At 41.4% G+C, this 24,008-nt stretch overlaps 2 protein-coding genes across 3 annotated transcripts; one reads left to right on the top strand and one right to left on the bottom strand.

Annotated features, from left to right (window-relative positions):
- Nucleotides 1-12,202: 12,202 nt before the first annotated feature.
- Nucleotides 12,203-23,812, top strand: gtf2e2 (general transcription factor IIE, polypeptide 2, beta). Of its 2 annotated transcripts, none has more exons than XM_037100700.1 (8): nucleotides 12,203-12,426; nucleotides 13,377-13,537; nucleotides 20,215-20,297; nucleotides 20,965-21,072; nucleotides 21,374-21,556; nucleotides 21,722-21,815; nucleotides 22,789-22,904; nucleotides 23,085-23,812. In XM_037100700.1, the coding sequence occupies exons 2-8, from the start codon at nucleotides 13,378-13,380 to the stop codon at nucleotides 23,202-23,204; spliced, it is 864 nt and encodes a 287-aa protein (XP_036956595.1). In that variant the 5' UTR covers nucleotides 12,203-12,426; nucleotide 13,377; the 3' UTR covers nucleotides 23,205-23,812. The 2 variants fall into 2 exon arrangements, with proteins under 2 accessions (XP_036956595.1, XP_036956587.1); XM_037100692.1 differs by having other exon boundaries at nucleotides 12,204-12,426; nucleotides 13,373-13,537.
- smim18 (small integral membrane protein 18) lies at nucleotides 15,233-20,136 on the bottom strand. Its single transcript, XM_037100725.1, has 2 exons — nucleotides 18,819-20,136; nucleotides 15,233-16,479 (listed from the first exon to the last, which is right to left on the bottom strand). Exon 2 carries the CDS (start codon nucleotides 16,472-16,474, stop codon nucleotides 16,151-16,153), a length of 324 nt encoding a protein of 107 aa, XP_036956620.1. The 5' UTR covers nucleotides 16,475-16,479; nucleotides 18,819-20,136; the 3' UTR covers nucleotides 15,233-16,150.
- Nucleotides 23,813-24,008: the final 196 nt, after the last annotated feature.

Raw genomic sequence — 24,008 nt, 5'->3', positions numbered from 1 at the left:
ATCGCGTTTTGGGTTCAGGCAGGACACAAATCCCAGTTCGACTCGTTCATCCACCATACCCTTACTTCCCCCGACTGTCAGTATTCAAACTCACTCTCATGTCTAATTGCGAGAATGCATAGAGGCAAGATGTGTCGCCATCACGACACACAATGGTGGATGCATGTACCACTTCTATTCAGCCATGAGGCAGGGGTGACGGAGCCTGGTGTGGATCAAGCCCCCCCAAAAAGAGCACCAGCCGAGCCAATTCTACATAGTGGCCAAAACATTTAATTACAATGCTGTATGATGCAATGTGCCCAGAAAGGTGTTTTGATATAACCACTGGACACTACCAAATGACCAAAAATGACATGCAGACAAAGTCAGTAGCTACATGGCAGAGCATCCAGTGGGTTAAAAGAGAAAGATACTTTTCCCAGTTCAAAAGGAGGGTAAATGTTGGACTTTCATTCTTCAGGTGGACAGAGGCACGACTCCAAATGAATGCTGATGTTGCTTTAACCTGCCTGAACAACTTTATAAGGTGATAATGTCAGATGTTGTGTTTATAGCTTGTTCAGCTGACCCCAGTTGTCCATTAACGCAGCTTTTTAAAGGACAGTAAGCAATCTATGACAACATTTTGTGAAAAAAAAAAAATGATGCTCAAAAGACAGATCACACAATGAACAAATGAGAATATGAGGTGGAATATGTAATCCATGGATTCTCATTTTGTACTGTTGGTGCAGTAAAACTGTTACATTCAACTTCTACCTCCAACATGCAGATGTATTGTGAAAAGAGCATGTCTCTTTTTTCTTCTCTGGTTTTCCAATGGGATGTCCTGTGAATTATCAATAATGTCCGGCCTAAACAACCTATTAAGCTGACCTGTTTGGCCCATTACTGGGGGATGATAAGAGGGGAAGTATGTGAAGTATTGTATCAGTTTGTACTTCATTATTCAATTGGTTTTCCATTTTGGTCTGGGAAACACTTATAAAGGGGGGAGAGGATTATGAGAGAGGCTGGGAAAGTAATGTGCCAGCTGATATCAGGGGAATTCCTGAATAAATTAAGCTCACAAACAGACACACACACACACACGCGTGCACGCACATAAATAAACATGCGTCCAAGTACACAATCACACACACACACAAAGAAAAAAATGACTAACCCTTCTGGTTTCCCATGACACGATGGTCTACAGAACATAAGAGGAATTTACAAAAACAGAGTGAGTGGCCCAAAACAGCAGTAGATGAGTGGATTTAAGTGGCTTTAGTGAGACAGTGCTATTTCTGCCATTTTATTAACAGGTGATTAACAGCACTCCTAACGCAGTAATACTAAGATTAAAGCAATGATATGCCATGGATGACTCAGTCATTCTTCCGGTGACTCATTTGAAGCATAGAAAGCATAAAGGTTTTTTTTTTCTTTCTTATTGTCAAATGAAAGCCAATGAAAAGAGCAAACCCAATATTGTTATTTAAATCTGGTTTTGCTCAAGGCCTTAACACACCGGGGATGTGACAAAGAAACAGGGAAATGGCCTCGTGTTTGTTGCATTCAAATGATTCACACCGCAGCGACGCCATATAACGCTCCAATATGCAAAAATGTGACACGGGAATATGATCACATTAAAATGATGTTCTCCACAGATCAAGCAGGATAGGCACTGGCAGAAAAATGGCGCCAGCTTGCGGAGCTCCGAGAGAGCCCCGGGGGCCTCTGGGGTCGCACTGCAGCACTGACCGACTTGCTGATGGGTTAAGAGAGAGGTCGCATTCACCGGGTGTATCTCAGCTGCTTGTCTTGAGGCCTTAGTCGGGTCTGGTCCGCCATAAATAATATGTTAAAACACCAAAGTTACAAACAAACTAACTGTTTATTAAAAGCATGTGAATTTGTAGAGAGCACAGATGGATATAACGGCTTCAGCTCCCCGTCAGTAAATGATTGATTGATTGATGCTGTCTTGCGTCGAAGAAAAAACATTCTCCTTTTTTTGCGGCATGTTATTCCTTGTATGTGTGAAAGCTTGGACTTAATCGCAAGAAAAAGAAACATCCTCAGTTTACCAAGGCCTCGAGACTGCTGTGTTCAAGATCATCAGTGACTTAGTGCATACTACTGATGTTGGCCTGTAATTAACCTTTGAAACACAAAAACACAATCAGCTGCTGTAACAACTATTTTGAAATCTGTTGTGCTTGGAGATAACTCCTCTTCCCCTGTTCTTCCCCTCTTGTTTACTTTAAATATACACTAACCCTTATATGCTGCTGCACAAATCATGCATATCGATCGTCAATGCTACTCTGCAACTTAATGTCCCAAAAAGCAAAAAAGAATAACTATAATTAGCCCTGGTGTGAACCCCAGAACTGGCAGCATTAACAATCTTTCATCTAGTCTAGGTGCCTCTTCTAATAATGTCAATAAAAAAGAGACCCAAGTATACTTTTCCCTCTCACAATCGTCTTCTCAAGTGGTCTAAACGGTGCAATCCTGCTTTGTCCAACTGAGACATTTAACCACGAGCAGGTCATTCCTTCCCTCTGCAGGTCCAGAAAAGGTCAGCCACGCTTTTTAATCCATCAGACTTGACTACTGCAATGCACTTTATTCTGGTATCAGAAGGCGAAACACCCAAAGACTGCAATTTATACAAAACGCTGTAGACAGGCTTTTAAGACATCACACATCCTCGCTGCTCTTCGCTGTTAACCTATTAGTTTAGAACTGATTTGAAGCTTTGAAAGGTCCGATTGCTGCCTGTATCGGGGATCCTCTGACTCCCTGTAAGCCTCATCTCCGCTGGGAATGCTCTGGCAAGGCTGAACTAATGGTTCCAAAATCAGAACTTGTTACAAAAGGTGATTGGGCCCTTTGCTTTCCATGCTCCTCATCCATGTAGCTCCGGCAAACGCGGTATTATAAAGTTAGCGCAGGTCATGTATACAGTCTATTTTAGAATATTTTTTTTTCCCCATGTGAATAACATCTTTAAGCATCAACAACACTGAATAAATCAAGAATATCGCTGGCTGTGACCTGCAAGAGGCCCATACAATTCTAAAAACTCACACTACTTTTCACTGATGGTAATTGTTTAAATAATAGAGACAGCGCTTCATACAGAGCTGCAGCACTGGAGAGTATAAGAAAACTGATGTGGTTCTGGGCATTAAAGCATGCAAACCTCTCTTGGTAGCAACCGAGAAAAAAAAGAATAAACCAGAAAATGAAAAGTATATAATATCATCAACCTCATCTTTTCTTGAAGAAATACGGAGACACAGTATTTATTTCAAGTTGTTTTGCTTTGAACGTCTTCATATAAACCATCAGTGCCTTATCTATATCTTTGATGATCTCTGTAACAGAAGCTGAATTCCCGTGGTGAATTTAAAAGTTGTTTCGCCTTTAATAGTTATGTGGCAGTCGCACTATGTTTGGAGTTTTGTTGCTCTAATAATGGCAGCATTTTGCACTTTGTAAGCATTCCAACACCATCATTAAGTGTTCTGTATATGAGCAAGGCAACCTGTCGAGTTATGATTGTCATAGAAACTGCTATATAAACTGCACTTTGGCATTATTTGTGCAGCCCCCTGCCATCAGAACCAACACCAATCCTGGTCGCCCGCAGAGCTCGACTCTAAAAAGCTGTAAAAATGCACATTTTTATCAGGATGCACTAATGGAATATAGAAGCATTTGATCCATTTGAATTGTTTTTCATAATGTTTTTGCAAATGAAAGCGTATAAACACACCTCAGGTGCTTCTCATTATGAACTGTGTGGTTTGATACGCTGCGCAACTAGAATCATTCTATCATTCTGGCTCAATTTTTGTGAAAAGTGTACTTTACCGTGGTGGCTAAAGGGAAAATCAATCTTGTATTGTACCTGTAATTCCGGAGCGCTTAATCAATGTTTGTAACGCAAACAACTCTCTCTCTCAAACGCAGAAGCCGACCAAATAAGGGAAGAGAACTAAACAGAAAATGAGGCACAAGCAGTGAAAAGAGCGGAGAAGGAATACATCAAACATTACCTGTTTGCAGTGCTTCACTGTCTTGTGTTTTTTGCACACTCCCAGCAGGCAAAAACGACGTGCTGCTGAAAAGTGCCGGTGAAAAAAAAACAAACATTAGCATCATAAAGCAAGGCTTGACGCATAGGTTTTCTGTTTCTCTTTGGCAATGATGGTCAACAATTCTGAAGCAAACACTGTGCCTCTGCTAATTGTTTTTTATGCCGTAAGGAATAGATTAGGACCGACTGGTGACAGACTGTAGGCGGACAATGCTAGCCTGGATCCAGCACCGTGGAGCACTCGTCTTTGTCTTCACCAGCATTAGTCACATGGGTGAGGAATAAATTTGAATGAAAACATAAATGGGGATTCATGAAGCTAAGATCGGCTTGTGGATTAATCGTGTTGCATTTTCACATTGTTTTTATACATGTGTGAACTAATTATTTTTTGGAGCACTTCAGCCAAACAAAATCCTTGAAAAAAAAAACAAAAAAACAAAAAAAAAACAAACAAAACAGCTGGTACAACATTTCAGCATTGGAAAAAGTGGGCCTTCGCTCACTTAATAAAGTGACACTTGAAAGCCTGGCTGAGGGTCTCTTATTGCTAACTTTAGGGGAGTTGTTCATGAATATAAATCACTGCTGAACTATAAAACACTGGGGGAAAGAACATATGAAAATCCATTTTGAAAATTTGTGGTAGGCAGATGTTGTTTTGAAGACTCTGTTTGTGGACCGCTGCACTGTTCCGTGGACGACAATTATTAAAGATGCAATGAGAGAATAGAAAATGGGATGCAGAACGAGAGAGAGCTACACGCAAACAGACTGGGCGCACAAACACGAGAGCACCCTTTCCTGCCCGCGCACACACACATCAGTGGGAATGATGCGTTTGAAGTGCTGAATAGGGAAGATTACCATGACACGCACACACACACACACGTGCATAATATCTGGGCCCACATTATGAGCCTGCTCCTCAGGAGTTGGCCCTTTTGTGACATTTGGAAAGGGCAAAAGGAGCATCACTCACGCACACACACACACACACACACACATACACGCACAGCTTTGACCTCCACACCATCAGGTGTCAGCATGGCCCCCCCACACAGAAGCTCAATACTCAGACTAACATCAGGAGCCGGGATTAGCTTGCTCCTGCAGGGTTTGGACAGCACACACTCGTTTCACCTGGCTGTCCCATAGCGCTCGGATGTCGCCCCCGCAACCCCACGGCACACACACTGTACATGCATCTGGCAGGAGAACACACAGGTGTGCAGTACGTGAAGATGAATGGAATGTTTAAGAGGAAGTTGACATCAGGGAATGCAGCTAAGGGGATACATACAGGTAAAGTAATGTAGTCGCGTGTGTGTTTCAGTGGAAAACTACAGTAATGGATGGCAGAGCCTTTAACCCTTTTATTTCTGTATATTCATGAAAATCCTCCTTCTCCAGTTACATAAACAGCAGAATAATGCATTAATGCTCTTCGTCATCTCACATTCACAAGGCTATGAGACTCATTCTGGGAAAATTATTTCTGCTACAAAGTACAGAACAGTTGAAAAACTGCCTCTGCAACAAAACTCTGCCCCATCCTTGAGTGTATGTGTGCCGTCTTACATAACGATGCCTCACCAGCCACCTCACAGCGAGTGAGCTCGTTCAAAATCCTTAAGAGGCGTCGCTTCCTTCTTCTAAACGGTCAGATTTAGCAGAGGATGGCATGGCTTGACCAGAGCACTTCTCTCCAGTCAGTCAAAATCAGACCATTGATTTCTTTGATGCAAGGTTTGAAGAGAGGGCACGGTATGAAAAAAGTGTCTGAACAAAGCCAAAGACAGCTGGCCTGGTTTAGAGCGGCGTGACAGCATGTCAGACCTCTTCGTCTTCTCTATTAGAGATGCTTTGTCCCATGATCCTCTGTATTTATACTTAACTGGGAAATGTGGATGCTTCTGCAGCCACTGTGTGCTTTCCATTCTGAAAGGTTGGCAGATGAGCTACAGCTCTGAGACTGGGGTCAATACACCAGGTTTGGCTGTTTTTTATCTTCTGTGTCTGTCTGAGAGGCTGCAGCTCCTCTGGTTCGATGAGTCACTCAGCAGACTGCAGCAGAGGATAATGCTGTTCTACTGCCACCTTGTGGTTAGCCAACTGCAGAGTTTCATTCCCCAAATATCTCCTCTCAAAATTAACTCCTTGAGGTAAAGCTGTACTTGGTACTTGTACTAAAAAGGATTTGCTATTACAAGGCGCCAATACAAAGTAAGGTCGTAATAGTTACTAATTTATGTTACAAATAAATATTAATTTGAATAATGTAGTCACAAAGTGCGTACATAGCACCTTGAATTTACTTTGAGACCAAGATTAAATATAAATAAGCTACAATTAATGATGCATACAGTACATTTACCTGATCTGAATATTGTAAAGGAGTGTGCACAATGTGACCAAAAGTATCTGGACAGATGTCTTTGCGTCCTTTCGGTTTGGGGCTGCGTTTTAAGGTTTGAGGAAATATTAAAGCTACAGTGATATGGTGATATTATATGACAACAGTGTGCTTCTGTGTTTGTGGCAACAGTCTGGGGAAGGCTCCTTGTGTACAGCTTGTTCCATACACAGGATTTATATTTAGAGTCAGGTGGGGAGGAGCTTAACTGGTCCGCACAGAGTTCACCCGGTTAAACACCTTTGACATGAAGTGGAATGCCAGCCGAGAGAAAAACCTTATCGCCCACCGTCACAGCCTGACCTCACCGAAACTCTGGACGCTGGATGGGAGCAAATCCCTGCAGCCAAGTTCCAGATCAAAGTGAAAATCACGGAGTGTACTGTTTATGTCCATATATTTTGTTGACTTAGCTTCAGCTAGATGCTCTATGTGCGTCTTTTTCATGTCTTCATCCTGTTTATAGCTCTTCCATTATTTTCATTTTCAGTTTCATATTTTTATTATGGGCTTCTGCAGATCCCCTCCCAGCATCCTGATGGCAGCTTTAAGGCCCGCCTGCTCCGATTGGTCAGCTCTTACAGGCCTGTGTACCATGGCCATAAGCACCAATAAAAACACCAGAAAAGTTATAAAATCTCACTGTCTACATTACCTAAGTGACCTTTATCAATATGTGTTTATAGTGTCCCTATAAACTAACCAATAATTGAGAATGTCAAAGTCCTCACGGCTTCAGTACCAGCCTTTATTTCCCTGAAGTACAGGGCTGCAAAAGCAAAAATCCATATCCGTGACATGCTCTCAAACACTCATGGGCACAGATAACGTACACCTACACACAATGTACAGTAGCACAGTGAGTTCCAGGAGCAGCATCTGCCTCCTCTTTCTTTGGTATTAGGTCCAACAACAGTTCGACCAAGACACCTGAGAATACAGCACAGACAAATGTGAGACCGAGAGAGAGAGAAAGAAGCCGAAAACAGGAGAGTAACACTGTGTGTGTGTGTGTGTGTGTGTGTGTGTGTGTGTGTGTGTGTGTGTGTGTGTGTGTGTGTGCGTGTGCTTGCTTGTGTCTGTGTGTGCGTGTCTGGTCTTCCTTGTGTGTACATGAGGTACTTTCAATTCAGAAGCTGTGACATCGAACTGTCAGTGAAGCCCAGAAGTGCTGACAGGTACACACACACACACACACAAACACACACACACACACACACGCATACACACACGCACACACACACTTCCTCCTACTGTTGTAATTGAAAGCTGTCACTTTGAGATTTTCTCCTCCACAGGGATTTGCGCTGGTTGGCTGCAGCTCCAGGATTTCACTCGTCTCTTCTCTTTGATATTACTCCTCACCTCTATATTACAGTGCTGACTCTCTCTCTCTCTCTCTCTCTCCCTCTCTCTCGCTCTCTCTCACTATCTCTCTCTCTCTCCATTACTGTAATACACAAAGTCTCACATCCCTCTCTTGTACACGCGCACAGGCTTGCCAATAAAATGACCAGGTCTTGCAGTTTTGGCTGTGAAGAACAACAGAACAGGAATCGATAAAGAGAACACAGTGACTCATAAAATGATCGGGGACAGTATCGGCCTAATTGAGCCGTGGTTACACTTTGGACTCACCCCGGTTGCAGGGCCTTGAATGTGGCTGCAGTCAAAGTGGCGGTGAAGTTGAGACATCCGAAGCAGAATAATTTACGGCTGTCCCTTCACAAGTCTCGCTGTTCTCTGATGTCTAAATCATCTCCCTCTCCCCTCCATTCTCTCTCTGCCTATGTCTAAACAGTGTAATTCATTCATTATGGATTAGGCCCTAAATTAGGTTAGCACATATTTAATCATTCATGTGGACTCACTTCTTTGACCGGCCTGCTGAATCATTAATTATGAGTCCTGGAGATGCTAATTTGTTCTATGATCCGCGTGAGCATCTGAAAGTTGGAGGAACTGCGTGTGTTTTTTAATGTCCTCTGCTGTACCTGCACAAAGAGAGTTCCCCTGCAATGTTTGCTGCATAATTTCTTTGGTATAATACATCCAGCCGAGGACATGCGTCCACTCCCCCACACTCACACAAACACACCAGAGGACACACTGACTTCATCGACCTCTCAGGCTTTTTTGGGTTTAGATGAAAAATATCCAACTAATGTAGACTAATGGAGTGCACACAAGCTCCAACTCAAATGTTCATATCCCTGTGGAACGGAGCAAACAAAGCACCTTATATGTTGCAGTGTGCCGTGCAATGTGTTACTTTTAAAGAGAGAAGACACACGTACAAAACTAAATCCAACAAAGTACTCGGAGAGCTGTTCCAGCCTGCTTACATAACATGCTAACGTCCTCATAAGAAATGCATGAGACGGTGCAGTTTGGACAAAGGGAAAAAGCAAATTCAGGTTCAACTTTGGGCATTTCCTCCCACTCTGTGTTGTACAAAAAAAACAAAAAAAAACAAAACACTTCAGTGAGCATGTACAGTATCCGTGCGTGTGTTTGGTGTAACAATAGATGAATTTGTCCTAACTTACACAGCATACTTTCACAGGGTCATCTGTTCACATAAATGCAACAGCAGTATGCTGTAGAGCTGGCAAAATGCAAAAGGTATGTTATTTCCACAACAATTGTATGGTACATATTCATAAAACCATCCTCAATGTATGGAGTTTCTCGAGGCCAAACATGCGTGACCCAGAAATACTGCAGGCGCAAAGTTCAGATGCGCCTCACATCGCAAGGCAAATCAATTGAAAGAGAAAAATACTCATTCACAGTTCAAGTGTACAAATACAACTGTGTATAAACATTCTGTTGCAAGTAAAAGTGCTGCGTTCAAAATCATACTTGTGTAAAAGTCCTAAAGTCCCAATTCCACCCACAGAAACTGCAGCAGTGGTTGACATATCTTACATTCTATTCTATTCTAAAGTATCAGCCTCAAAATAAACCCTTCAAAAGAAGTGTATTTCAAGTTTGTTTTGTCAAGTAAACTTCTTTACAGTTACGGTAAATGGCCTTGCATTGCTATTACACTTTTCCAGTCTACTGACAGTTCAAAGTGCTGTCCAACACGAAGCGCCGACCTGCTCATCAAGAGCAGTTTGGGGTTCAGTTCCTCAAAACTGTGGTTGGCGCAGCACTTGCACTTTCCGCCACTGCTCTTACGGCGATGTGTTCAAACCGATCCATCCATCCATCATCTGTACACATTATATGTACGCCGCTTAATCCTCTGCAGGGTCGCCGGGGGGGCTGGAGCCTATCCCAGCTGACTTAGAGCGAAGGCAGGGGACACCCTGGACAGGTCGCCAGTCTATCGCAGGGCTACACATAGAGACGAACAACCACACACTCATTCACACCTACGGACAATTTAGAATGATCAATTAACCTCAGTATGTTTTTGGACTGTGGGAGGAAGCCGGAGTACCCGGTGAAAACCCACGCTTGCACAGGGAGAACATACAAACTCCACACAGAAAGACCCCAACCAGGACGCGAACCGGCGATCTTCTAGCTGTAAGGCAGCAGTGCTAGCCACTGGGCCACTGTGCAGCCCTGTTCAAACCGATCGCCAGAAAAAAGACAGCGGTAGCCTATTTAAGGTTCTTTATGTTAACATCGAAGGAACACTCAGAAACTAGTTACTGCGTCATTCTTGACTAAAATGAGAGAGCATCTTTTATGTGAAATCCTGTGCCAGTGAATCCATGCGTGAAAGCTTATGCGTGTGCAGGAACTGAGAACTAATTTGGAAAAAATGGCCTCTATTCCCCTCTTACAGTTTCAGCTGAATGCCATGCCACGCTCTGGCTCCTCTCTGTATCTTATATTCTACACTCTGCTGCTCCTGAGTGCTCGGCTCTCTATTTGCTTTAGTGACTTGGTTAAACTGTGGCCTTATCTGACATATTCTCTCACCTGAACATGCTCAGAGGGGGTTCAGGTTGCCTTTCAGTTGCATGAACTGATGTACTTTCAAACTTACACGCGCTCCAGCCTCCCGTATGGAACATCTTTGAACACAGTGAGTAGTGACAAGAAATGGCGGAATCGTGTCCAGGATTTCATCATTGCGATCGTGTTTGTACTTTGTTTGAACGAACGCAGATCTTTCATAGTTCTCAGGTTTTGATGCAAAGATGTTCAGGGGTTGCACTGTGTAACAATTTCACATTTTAATTTTTTGTAACCTTTAAAAGATGAAGAAATAACAGTTCTGATGTTATGACATCCATGTACTGTGTTGCAGAGATATCTACCGAAGTTAACATGCTAAGCAGCTAGCCCCATCCCATTTCAGAGTTCCCATTGGTCACCTGGTGATATGCTGTGTGGTGTTGACTATGAATTTGTCTGGTGGATAAAAGTTTTGCCTTGATGCTTTTACGTTTCGTCTCATGTTTTGCCATCTTTGTGTTATTTTGTTTCAACTGGATTTGCAACACCAAGTAAGAATGAACTTGGACTTGCTTGTGAAGTCATTTTACCTGTGGTGGTATGTCGAGACCAGGCAACAGGAAAGCAATGCACTGGTGGCAGACATCTGAGAAATCTTGATAAATAGATCAGCACATCAGCTTAGTCTTTTTCCCACCAAAAGCGTGTTCCTTCTTTAGTCAAGTCCTTGCTCTGAAAACACCACTCAGGTTGATCTTGAAAATATTTGAATATTATCACCTCAGTCAGAGTCAAGAGGATCGCCAAACTTGGCTATAAGATTCTTCACCTGCAGTTCAGTTGGTCTATCAGTCCCAGCCTGCCTGGACATTTGGGTTGGCTTTTATGAATCTTGATGGCCAAATATGATTTATCATAAGACTAAGCCTTGTCTGAAATATATTCTCGGACGGCCACTACTTCTAAATTGCAGGAAGGGAAATGACAGGCAAAACCTCTGTGTGTGTTTGTGTGTGTGTATGAGAGAGAGAGAGAGAGCGAGAGAGAGAGAGAGAGAGAGAGAGAGAGAGAGAGAGAGAGAGAGCGAGAGAGAGAGCGAGAGAGAGGCAGTATCATCAATGAACCACTAAGTGGCACCAATGTGCCATTTACTCACTCAAATACAGAGTATGGGGATGTGACACCGAGGGGCACTGATTAAAGAATTATACCCAGCGGAAATATTTAAAAAATAAATCAAAAAAATACATAAATATTACTGTCACCGTTAAAATAACGAGATCCAGTTATCTGGCATTTCCTCTATTAGCAGACTTTTTCAAATTAATTGAAAGAGATTTACTTGCAATTAATTTGTACCTAATGTATTCATACAGTATGTTGTACCTAATGAAGTGAACCTTTTAAGCGTTTAAATATGACTTGAGAAAATAACCCAACACTGCAATGGAAGCAGAAAAATACACTGTCTAAGGGCTTGAGGGAAAACCAATAATTCATAAAACTGCAGGCTACTGAGCTCCTTCTAGTTCCTCTTCATTTATAACACATTGTCTCTTCAGTGGTTCTTACCATTTAGATTAGATTCAATGGGTAAAGTGTATCCAAGTAAAAATAATAATGATAATACTAATGATACTGATAATAATAATAATAATACAAACGTTATTAAATACATACATAACACTAGTAAAATATATTCCCATTAACACATGTATTTTGTTTTTCCGGTTGCGTAGCTTCATGACGTGATGACGTCAACCAAGGACCGACAGTCGATTTCCGACCAATCCAACAACAACGGAAGTTGAGCATGAGAAAAAAGAGAGATGAAGTTAGTTGGCTAACGTTAACTTATTATCTTTGAAGGGACGAGTGAAGGCCGTTATTCGCTGAAGAGAACATATCTCTTCGATATCCTCTGAAATTATATAACCCTCCTGGGTTAAGCCATCAGTTTCTCTGAGAAACGGGAACACAGTACCAGGTAATATTCACTAGGATCGCGTTCAACAAATCGGCAAGCTAATGCTAACTAATAAGCCTTTCCTTCATTTATTTGTGCTTGTTATTGTATCTGTTAGAAATGATTAGACAGTAGACAGAGTCGTTGGCTGAGGCAGCTAGATAACGTTAGCCATTGCTATCTTTGGAGGTTACATTTTCACAATACAGGAACAATGTTAGGCTAACTTAGAACGATGCTTAACCATAGCTAGCCAACGCTGCTAGTTACCCGGCTGCCAAATAAACTAGCTAATGATAATGCTGATTTAGCTGTTATATGTTGAGGACCTTTTCCTCTCTGACGTTAGTTTGTTTTTATACAAGAGAGCTCATAAGTCGCATTATGATAATATTTATATATCCTGTCAGTTAGGAGCCTAGGTTAATTGATTGTCACGTAGGGAATCCCTTTGTCAAAATACATATGTTCATCATTTGAGTGTTGTGCTCAGACGTGCACAGTCTTAATTAAATCTCTCCCACTGTATTGCTAAGGTACGTCTTTGACTTTGTTCGGAAATATGGAAGCTGTTGTGTGTAATCTGTGCACTGTGCTTGGTGATAAGTTGTCATTAGAGAACATTTACAATGCACAGTGTTAGAAAAGGTTATCATTAGGGTCTCAGCTTTTTTCTTCACAGTTTTACCTCAGACCCCTTTATCTAGCTATAGTTACAGTGTGTCATCTGTTTTTCATACAGATATAAAAACAGATTCTTTTCAGTTTCCTCATTGCTTGATAAAAAGTGCCAGGTTTAAATAAAATGTTTGTCAGAACAACTTGACTGTTCCTGTCCAGACTGCCATCTCTGATGGCCTATTGAAAAGGTCTCAGACCAAAGGGAGCTTTTATTTTGTCTCATTCAATTGTTGCTTAATCTTAATCTTTTTGTTGTTGTTTGTTGATGTATGTTACGCCCTGTCAGCCAGGATGGATCCAGCTCTACTGAGGGAGAGGGAGCTGTTCAAGAAAAGAGCTCTATCCACTCCAGCAGTAGAGAAGAGACAGGCTGCCTCAGACTCGGGATCACACAAGAAGAAGAAGCCCAAAGCTGACAAGGAGGGCTCCTCAGGGTCCAAACACAGTGCTGGTGAGTGACGAAGACTACAAATTCTTTTTTTTTTTTTTAATGACTGACTGCCCGCTGGAGCGAATGGCTTCCTTGTTGAGTTGGAAGTGGATTCTGTATGGATGGAATCCATAGTAACATTGTGATTGTAACACCTGATTCTGGCACTAATCCCCACTGTACCTGTAAAGGCCCCCACACACCAACCAGATTCAAACCAACAGCCAACTTCCTTTATCCAACCGCTCCGTTGCCTCTCGTCTGACCTGTTTGGCAGAAAAGTTGCATTGAACACACCGCTTCGATGTGCTGCCAAGGATGTGCTGATCAACATTTTCATGATCGGAAAACAGCTTGAAAAATTAGATTATGTATTTCAAAACAACTACTCTGTTACTACTACAACTACTATGTATTTATCACAGTTTTTTTTTAAAGCAAATAGAACATGTGGATTTTAATCAATTTGAATTATATTCTTAGTATAGGTTTTTAATATTTTTATATAGGCATTAATGGCACTGCCATGAATTTTATTATTTGCCATTTATTTACCAGCATATTTTGTAGTTATATGTGTAGTTGATCTTTAATTTATTTCTTGAATAAAATTAAAACAATTCAGGCATTCTTACATATCTCTGGTCTGTAATGACACTGCATTTTTATGTTGCAGAAATTAAACGACATTAGTTTTGAACATTTCAGAACATGTTATTCACGAAAACAAAACTTTGTAATCATTTATAGACTCAGGACAACGTGTTTTTCATATTTATTTTAGCATAGTTTGCTATAGTTCATGTGTATTCTGTACTATCATGCATATAGGCTACTGTAACTTCTCATAGATTGATCCCTACAAAGCCCAAATCAGTCAGCACAGTAATCACTTGCTTGTTGACATTGCAACATGCACTGAATGCACTGAGTGCACTGCTCCACTGTTTTGCAGCTGAGTGTCCATGGACAGAAGTAGCATTACCAATGTTACTGTCGGAGTTCCTCAGTTTCTGAATAAACTGAAGACTCCATCAGCATCCTTTTAACATCTAGAAGGGGTAGCACCACTTATCGTTTCACAAACCATGACCACAACAGTTGTTGGGCTGACCAAGCTGAAAGTGCAACGCTTGTAAGATCTTAAGTTGTACATTTTGCCCGGAATGCGACTTGCTAGTTGTCACACTATTCAGAGCTCATGTTGACTGAGCTAGCATTGACATTGTTATGCTCAAGTTCTGCTTTTAAATCATTTGATTTATAAATGGCACAAAAACAAACTCCTCCTCATCCCTAGTCACAGGTAAATCTTCATGCCCTGAACTGCTGTCATGAAAGCCTTCCATTGTCAAAGAAAAGGCTCCTCTTCACTAAACCTAGCAGCCACGTGGTGCACTATCATGTTAGTGTGACAGTACACTAATACAAACAACAATTATCATTAATTGTGTTTATATTTATTCATAGGAACAGTGAGACAACTGACGTCATGAGGCTAAACAGAGAAACACAAAATTACCTGCCAAGACTTGCATCAAGCACACAGTTACTATAAAGAATGTCACTTTCTTACAAGCCTTTGGTCTCTGGGGACCCTATAGCCTATCTATGATGGATTTTGTTATAATAATGTTCTCAATAGTTTGAGAATTTAAACTGAGAGTATGCAAAATATTAGCAACAGTAAAATAATAAAACACGTTTTTTTCTTTGTTTTTTCACCACCTAACATTTATTTGTTCTTTTAGCAGAAAAAAAAATGTGGTACATAATTTAGTGACACTTTGTTAGGCATTTTGTGGTAAGGCATATGAAATTTTACATTGTGCTCAACATGACATGATCAATTACAGTACGTCACATGTGCAGCAGTCAAGTGTCACTTGTCATGAAATAACGTTGGTATTACTAAACATGTTGACAACACTGGCATACAAGTTAATAAAGTATAGAGAAGCACAGGCTTTATCCAAAGCAATGGTGCTGTCCAACTGAGCTTGATCATTTATTTGTTGTTTTTCATGTCCTGTTGAGAAACAAGGATATTCAAGTCCTTAGGTTTGGACAGCATTTTCTGTCTGTAAACAACACATCTCCATAGAAGCTCATTTGCGTCCAGCAGGTCACAAATACGTGCAGTACTAACAGGGCAGGTGTCGTTGAAACAAGAAACCTAGTTTATATTGGGCCTGATAATTGTTTGCCTATGTTAGCATGATATTCCAGCCACACTATTAGTACTATTTCGGGTACTCTTATTACTACTCTACCTGAGTGCTCTGTCCTTCCACTAGAAGTATTTTTGGTGTGGAACAGGGCTATCACTGCCCTGTGTGTTAAGCGTTAGTGAATGTAGTTGTGTGAAGATTCCCCCCTAACTGGAATGAAAAGCTAATTAGACTCACTCGGAATCATTGAAAAACAGCCCCCGTTGCTTCTTTTCTTTTTACATATTTCTGTTTCTTTATCCTGCCTCCTTCCTCCGCATCCTCTTTTACTGTGAGCAACTGAACCACTATCGAGCAGATTTAGAAGTTCTTTGTTTGGGACCTCAGGGTCAATGCTGTGGTATTGCCCATTTCAGCAATGAACCTGAATTCCCACTCTGCCTCATCTTCATCCCCGCCACCCCTATACCACCTCAGTGTGGGATTCGGGCTCCTTGCAAATGCTGGTCATGAGCTTGCCGCAGCCTCCTGGCCCCTCCTCCTGTAGCTGCTGATGTGTCTTCCCTTTGGCACAGCACCCACAGTCCAGTAGCTCATAGAGCACGGCCAAGGCAGCCAGGGACAGGACGGTGAGAATGAAGAGCAGGAGAATGATGAAGCAGGCAACATTCCAGCCATCATGGAAAGGGTAGACCTCCTGGACCTGCAAGGAGACGTGGGAGAGAGGGGCCGCCTCTTGGTGCCATGGCAGATTACTTGGGTGTATAGTGGCAGTGATGTTGGCCATGGTTTCTGGTTTGAAGCAACAAAAGACAAAGAGAGGAACAGATTGTTAATGCCTGTGACAGCGTTTGGTACTTGGTTTCACTACGAGGTGGTGTCAGCATGTGAGACACCAAATTAGACAAGGATGGTGGAAGAAAACTTGTTTCCATGGTGAGAAGATGATTAAAAAATGAAAGCAATAGAAGAATCGCTCTCTAGGGCATACAGGATTCTTTGATTTTTAGATTTTTTTTTTTAATTGATGAACTGGGCACTAAAGTGCCAGAATTTTAGAATAACATCATTTCTTAGGGATGGGTTTTGGACCAATTGTAGAAACTGCAGTTTGTAATGTCTTCATACTGTCAGATCCATGCTGAAAAAACCACCAGAGTGGTGCCACCAACTAGATGGCTACGCTGATTATGAACAATTGCTTCTTCCTTGGTTAACATATTGTAAATAATGTAAGCTTTATAGCTAGTGGTATGGTGGACAAGCAGCTTTAGCCAAAATGTATTTAATGATGCAGAGAATTCCTAGGCTATTTCAAATCAGGCTGTTGTCTACAGGGCATTTCCAAATTGAAAATAAAGATTTCAGTTTAGATCATGGATCATGATTGCAATTAAATGGACCATGATGATTTTTTTTTTTTTGGCCAGATCACCCTCTCCTACCAGCTCCACAGATCATGACATTCACATTTTCGCTTTTGCACAGCTAATGTGCTGTTTGACAAAGATATAATCTCACTGGAGAGTACAGAGTGGGAAAGCCATTTCCTCCTTAAACCATCTGGACTTCTCTCAGGTAATTTGCCATAATGAGATTATGACAGAACGCTGTTATCAGTCAGTCGCATGGGGCATCATGATATGAAAGGAAAAGTGTAATATCTGTTTGTACACACAAGTAAACCCTAGCTCTAGAATTTATTTTTAGTTGAATGCGAGGACAAAGTGTTATGAGAGCAAAAGGTTATATTGCAGAAGAGCATAAACCCTACTGAGACCATCTGCTCACAAAGAAAATAGATTGGTAGACAAACATCACAGCACAGTGAAATGTGGCACCCTCGCTTGGTTTTCAACTTGGCCATCACCTCACAAAAATGCTGTTGTTCGGGTATTTCAGTCTACTTAATGAAGTTAAACATGTTCTGCACACGTGCACACTTTTTTTCTCTTCGGCTGTCCTTTCACATTTTCAGCCAAACGTGCTCACTGAACAGTGTGCCAGTATCTCTGCCCACACTCACGCATTTGCATGTGTGCACATACATGTTCTAAGCACACATATGCATGCGCGCACACCGACATTTTTACACACTGAGACCGAGGAAGCTGACCCAGATTACTTGAGTGAGCCCCAGAAAAAGGGGCATAAGAGCTTCTCTTTACATTAGACTAAGCCTGTGAGGTTGCATTTTTTTCACAAGTGTATTTTCCTCCAAGATCATTTTAACTGTAACAGGGAATACTGCGTGTCCTGAGAGTGTGTTATAGTGCACTTGCGGAAACAAGTGAATACAGTTTGTGTGGTTGTAACTTTGTGAAACCGTAACGTGACTGTAGCGGTCCTTTTGTTTTGTCAGAGCAGTCAAACACATAAGAACAGATTGGCTCCCCACAGCATCTGTTATTTCACCCCAAATGAGCCCCACCCCAGACAGGCTCTTTAAGGTGTTGTAGCACCAGCGATTGCTCTCTGGCGGCTACTCGGCGGCACACACGCACACACACACACACACACACCAAACGCACTTATATACTCCCTAATGCCCCGGGCTGGGTCCTCACAGCTGTCAGCCCCACATTGATTTGTCTCAAGAGCTGCAGTTCACTCCGAGTCGAACACAATCGCAGACTAAATGCACATGATTACTATTACTGACATAGAAACAAACACACACACACACACACACTGTGTCTGATGCTTGGTATTCAAGCTGGAAGAGTGCAGACAGACACATCCATGTTTATTTAATCCACTGCATGGTTGCTGAGGCTTGGCCTTAATAATATAGCGGCTTATTGAGCTCTTCACTTAGTTCTTGTTACAGTATAATTCAATTTTTGCATGCATAGCTTGATATGTTGATGTGCACTTTCAGGTTTGTCTAATGCAGAAGGGATTAGCTTCTAAAATAGAATCTGCTGCATTTAAAAATGTGTGATTTTTTTTTCCGGTAGTCGCTAGATTACCCGTTTAAAAGAACCCATGTTAGTCATAGCTACACAGTGAGACCAAGAGCAGCCTACAGCCTGTAGCTTAGATTAACACCGTGGGTTGTTATGATCTGCAGATGCCAAATGCGCACACATTCCTCTGATGATGCTATCCCGAAAAATCTGCAGACTCACCTGTGCGTCTGGCTCAGTCTTTTATAAGATGCGAGTCAACAGATGCACTCTCCTCTTCCTCGGTGCTCCACCTATCGCTCCGTCTTCCACTCTCTCCCTCCTCCGCGTTCTCTCCCTCGACCTGTTTTCCTCCGCTCCACTCTCATGCACTCTCGCCTGTCACTCGTGCACTCCCTCCGCCACTCCTTGCAGCTCTTCATGTCCCGGCTGAACAGGCGCAGGCTCCTCTCCATCATTGGCTCTTCCCTCTTAGCCCTGCCTCTGCACCATTCGCTGATCAGCCTGCCACACTTCCAGTGTCCTGCCCACAGCGCAGCTCACAGCAACAGAAGCTCCTGCCCACACCATGAATCATTCATGGATCAGTATCTGTTTTCAGTTTTTGATTGGCAGTGCTCAGTTCAGGCCTCAGACAGTCTGCAGGGGGGAAGCAGCAATATACGACTCCAGCAGAGAACAGGACCAGCTGGCCAGACTTCAAGTCATTCTTACCAGATTACTCTCATAGTATCTCCTGCAGTATTTTAAGGATGTTTTTGTTGCGTTAATGGATAAGGCTAGTCATTTTCCAGATCTTTCTTATTATCAACAAATCCATGAAGAATTAATCCATTTAACAAACCCATTTTAGCTAAATTTTTGTCCCAAAAAAGGGGCCAGGGCAAAAGCAGTCCATACCAATCTTTTTTTTTTTTTTAAACAATTCCTCAAAAGTGGTTAGCAAACATTTGTGACAAAGATGATGAGTGCCTATTTATAGTACAACAGTAAGGTTCTTACAGGTTGCCGACAAAATAAACTGATTCAAAAATGTGCCACTTTGACTCTGATGCAGCATCAACGTCTAACAAAGCATACCATCCTCAACACTATCTGATAGGTAACATATCCCAATAATTAATAGCCTATAAGCAATACAGTGATATCAATCTGCAAAATAAGTAGTAACCAAAAAATGTTTTAAAAAAAAATAATAAAAAGTGTAGTGCAGTGTGGAAGTATAAAGTAGCAGAAAAAGAAGATACACAAGGATATGTAGATATATCTAAAATGTTGAATAATGCATGCAATTAAAATTTAAGGCTGATTAAATAAAGATCCGCAACCTCAGAGAAAATAATGCAACACCTGCTTTTAGAATGAGGTTTGGTTTAACAGGCCATCCATTCAAACGACAACTGGGAGCAGAAGGTTTGTTAAGGTTCACAGTTTGGTTTAGTTTTTATCTTATGGTGGTTTTACTCAATCATGTCCATTGATTTTAAGCCGTTCAGTCAACAGAATACTGTGGCTTCTGTCTGTCCAGAAAGTCCACTGATTGTCAGCCTTTACAAAAAAAAAATAATGTGACATTTCACTGTGTTTCCTAAACTGCTCCTTTTCCTTTTCTTCACAGAGTCTAGTAATGGCAGCTTTAACATCAAGACGAGCTCTGGGTACAAGTTTGGCTGCCTGGCCAAGATAGTCAATTATATGAAGGTAAGCCTCTGGGGACATTTAGCATTTTATAAAAGGAAAGTTCTCAGCAATAAAGTTGAGATTGTTTTCTTCGTTCATGTTTTTTTTCTTCTCTGCAAATGAGCACTTTTCTAGACAAAGACATGATTCAGTCACAGGGATATTGTTCCTCTCCAAGATGACATCAGCTGTCACAACAGCATTCACTTAATTGCCAGATTTTAAGCCTGTCGTCATCTCCATCAAAGCTCTTTAAAAGCTCGACTTGTTGCCTGTTGTGTGAGTCCAGTGAGTCAGTCGTGTCCGCTGTGTAACATTTGGTGCCCAGTCTTTCTTTTGGTATGTTAACAGCTTGTTTGTCATGCTGTGGCTCTGCAGAAAATCAGCCAGGCCTTATCACACTAGCTGTCTGACTCATCGCTCACTGCAGAACTCGCTCTCAAGTTGACAGATTTTCTTTTAATGTGTGCATTTTTTGTGCCATCTGTTGAATACACAGAGCTTTAAACTGTGTAAACTACCCTGACAGTTGGATGTAAGACACAAACTTACTGTGAGAGGTGTAAGGCTAAGAATTGCATTATTAAAAATAAATGCCAAGGAGATTTTATTATCATTTGTTATTATTTGTGGACTGTGTGTATGTTTTCTTCATGTTAACACATGCTTTTCTGTCCCTAACTCTCAGACAAGGCATCAGAATGGTGATACACACTTCTTGACTCTTGAAGAGATTCTGGATGAGACAAAACTTCTTGATATCAGCATGAAACAGAAACAGTGGCTCATGACTGAGGTGTGTTTTGTGTTTCTAAAGTATCGAATGACCTATTAACACTTACTTTGCCTCAAAGTCATCTTTAGATTGATGTGAGCCATGACCACAATATCCTGTATACAAAAGAAGGAAGCCAGTGAGTAGAAGCTAAGTGACGACGACGATGATGATAGCGCAAATCATACAACATCCAACACCTTGTTAAAGATACTCAAGTTGATGGTAGAATCCTTAAGAAAACAATGGCAGTACAGTTGTCATCTATTTAACTAGAGGCTTAAAACCTGACATCTGCTCCTTTGCTCCCTGTCAACCCCAGGCTTTGGTCAACAACCCAAAAATTGACGTCAGGGATGGGACGTATGGCTTCAAGCCCAAATACAACCTTAAAGATAAGAAAGCTCTACTGAGGCTGCTGGACAAACACGACCAGCTGGGCCTGGGAGGAGTGCTGCTGGACGATGTAGAGGAGGGGCTGCCAAACTCAGCAAAGGCCATCAAGGTAACACAATAAATATTATGTATGTGCAAAATTAAGCCACATATGTACACTACACAATGTGCTAATTAATGGAGAAGATACCGACTTTTGTCTCTCATCTTTGTATGGTTAGTGAACAATCTGTGAGGGACTATATTAGAGACATGAGCTCCCATGTGTTCACAGGCTTTGGGGGATCAGATCATCTTCGTGACCAGACCAGACAAGAAGAAGATCCTGTTCTACAATGACAAACACTGCCAGTTTGCTGTGGACGAAGGTGAGCAGAAGTCAACTGTGATTTGGGTTATTCTTTTTTTCTCTCCAACTTTTATTTTTCATCTAGGCTGTCTGCACTTCAAAGATTTGGTTGCTGTAGGTTTTGACAATGAATTGTTTAAATCGTCATATAAAAGTACAAAACCACCTTGGCTCTTTAGCTGAAGGCAGCGAAGATTACAGTTGAGACTTCAAGTCACGATCCACTCAGTGTTCGTGCCCTGCTCATGTCATACAAAAGTTGGTTTGATCTTTTTATATATGAGGTTCCAACTTCCAAAAATTGTTGATGGTAACAGCAAGTTGTAATTTTGATTGGGGAAACCACCAGCCAACGTTGGTCATTCAAGGTGGGCCAACCCGTAATTAATCAGTAGTGTTATATTGTCAATGCACAACATATCAGCCTTTACTCAACCAATCATGAAGCTGTCTTGAGCTGTATGTGAATGAATACTTGCAAGTTCTAAACATGAAAACATTTCCCATCTCTGCCATTAACTCGTTATCTCAAATGTGGCATCACAGTCTAATCAGGCAGAATAAGTGACAAGGTTCCCATGGGTCCTTGAAATTATAAACAGTTTGTGAATTTGAAGGGGGAAAATTTTAAAATACTTGAATTTATGTGTTTGGCATATAAATAGAAATGCAAGTAAACAGTCAGTCTGCTGTCTCCTATGTGTCCCCACTGTCAGTAATATCATGATGAATTCTAAAAAAAAGTAAATGTATCTATTGGGATGTGAGCTCTTAAACTGGTTTGACAATACTTGAAGACTATTTTGCACCTTACTTTAAAATTCATGTTGTGTACTTTATTAGACCAATTTTCTGAACACACATTCATTTTGTCCATTTCATCTCAGCCTTCCCTTTGGTTTACTTTAATATGTTTGGTCAGAATCTTGAAATAAGTCTCTTCAGCTGTTTGATCATGTTTTCCTGGATCAACGCTTGCCTTTCAAATGTAGAATTCCAGAAACTGTGGAGGAGCGTTCCAGTTGATTCCATTGATGATGAGAAGATTGAAGAGTACCTGAAGAAACAAGGAATTTCCTCCATGCAAGAAACGGGACCAAAGAAAGTGGTCAGTGTCTGCTGCTGTCCCATCTGCTTGATTTTCATTCTCGCTCCCCAGATTTCAACAGACATGCCTTGATTTGTTTCACTAGAAATAAAGGCTTTCAAATTTTAACACTGAATTTGACATTTTTACTTTGTTGATCAAGCATCTTAATCGGTGTCTGTGTTTCTGGGCTCCCTACAGCTACCAGTGCAAAAGAGGAAGAAGCAAGGTGGGCAGAGGAAGAGACACTTCAAGACCCACAACAACCATCTGGCAGGTGTCCTGGAGGACTATTCGGATGGCGTCCCTGTAAAGAAGTGAGATCCTCCCCCTCACTGCTTCAGGCCCTCAGAGGGGCGATGTAGAATCTGTAAATCGAAGATGGCAGGAGATGGAGATCCTGGCCACACTACGATAGACTTTTTCATGGCAAACAAATTAGCTTCTTTTCCTTTCTTTGCACTCCTCTCAGTGATCAGTGGTCATGTATTAAATGGAGTAAATACCAACTGTGTTGTGGAATCCTTTTTAGTTTATTGATCAGTGATAACTGAAGGGCATGGAGGAAAAGAGCAGAGACCATTAAGGACACCAAAGTGAGCTACAACCTTACTGTTAAATTGTGTACATTTGTTTTTGTTCATTTTATTTACTATAATGTAAAGGAGTGTGTATGTGTGTGTGTGTGCGTGCGCGCGTGTGGAAGGTATTATTTGAAAGAGTACCCTTCCACTCTGTCACTAGTGATTGCATTTGACAGGCTTGTGTTGTGCAGTGCATCACGCTGAGGTCTCTCAGCCATCATGGAACATCTTGGACATTACTTACCATGGAATATTTAAGTCCTTTCACTTTGCAGCACCATGGCATAGTGGTTTAAAATACAAAAACTTTTTGAACTTATTTTAATAAATGACACTGTTACAGGATACTGCCTCGTTGCCTTATTTACATGTACTGCAACTGCAAGATACCATTTTTAAAATTAGTTTGTTAGCTGCCTAAAATTCTACCATTAAGGTTTCAGTTTTATTTACTGTTATGGGATATAGACTGAAGATATTCTACCAATTCCTAATATTCTTACCGCACTATTTATAACCTTGTGAGGAAATGACAAATGAC

This window comes from Acanthopagrus latus, chromosome 1, assembly GCF_904848185.1.
Source record: "Acanthopagrus latus isolate v.2019 chromosome 1, fAcaLat1.1, whole genome shotgun sequence".
Taxonomy (NCBI): domain Eukaryota; kingdom Metazoa; phylum Chordata; class Actinopteri; order Spariformes; family Sparidae; genus Acanthopagrus; species Acanthopagrus latus.
The sequence above is the reverse complement of the archived record's forward strand: the minus strand, read 5'-3'. Positions and strand labels throughout refer to the sequence as shown.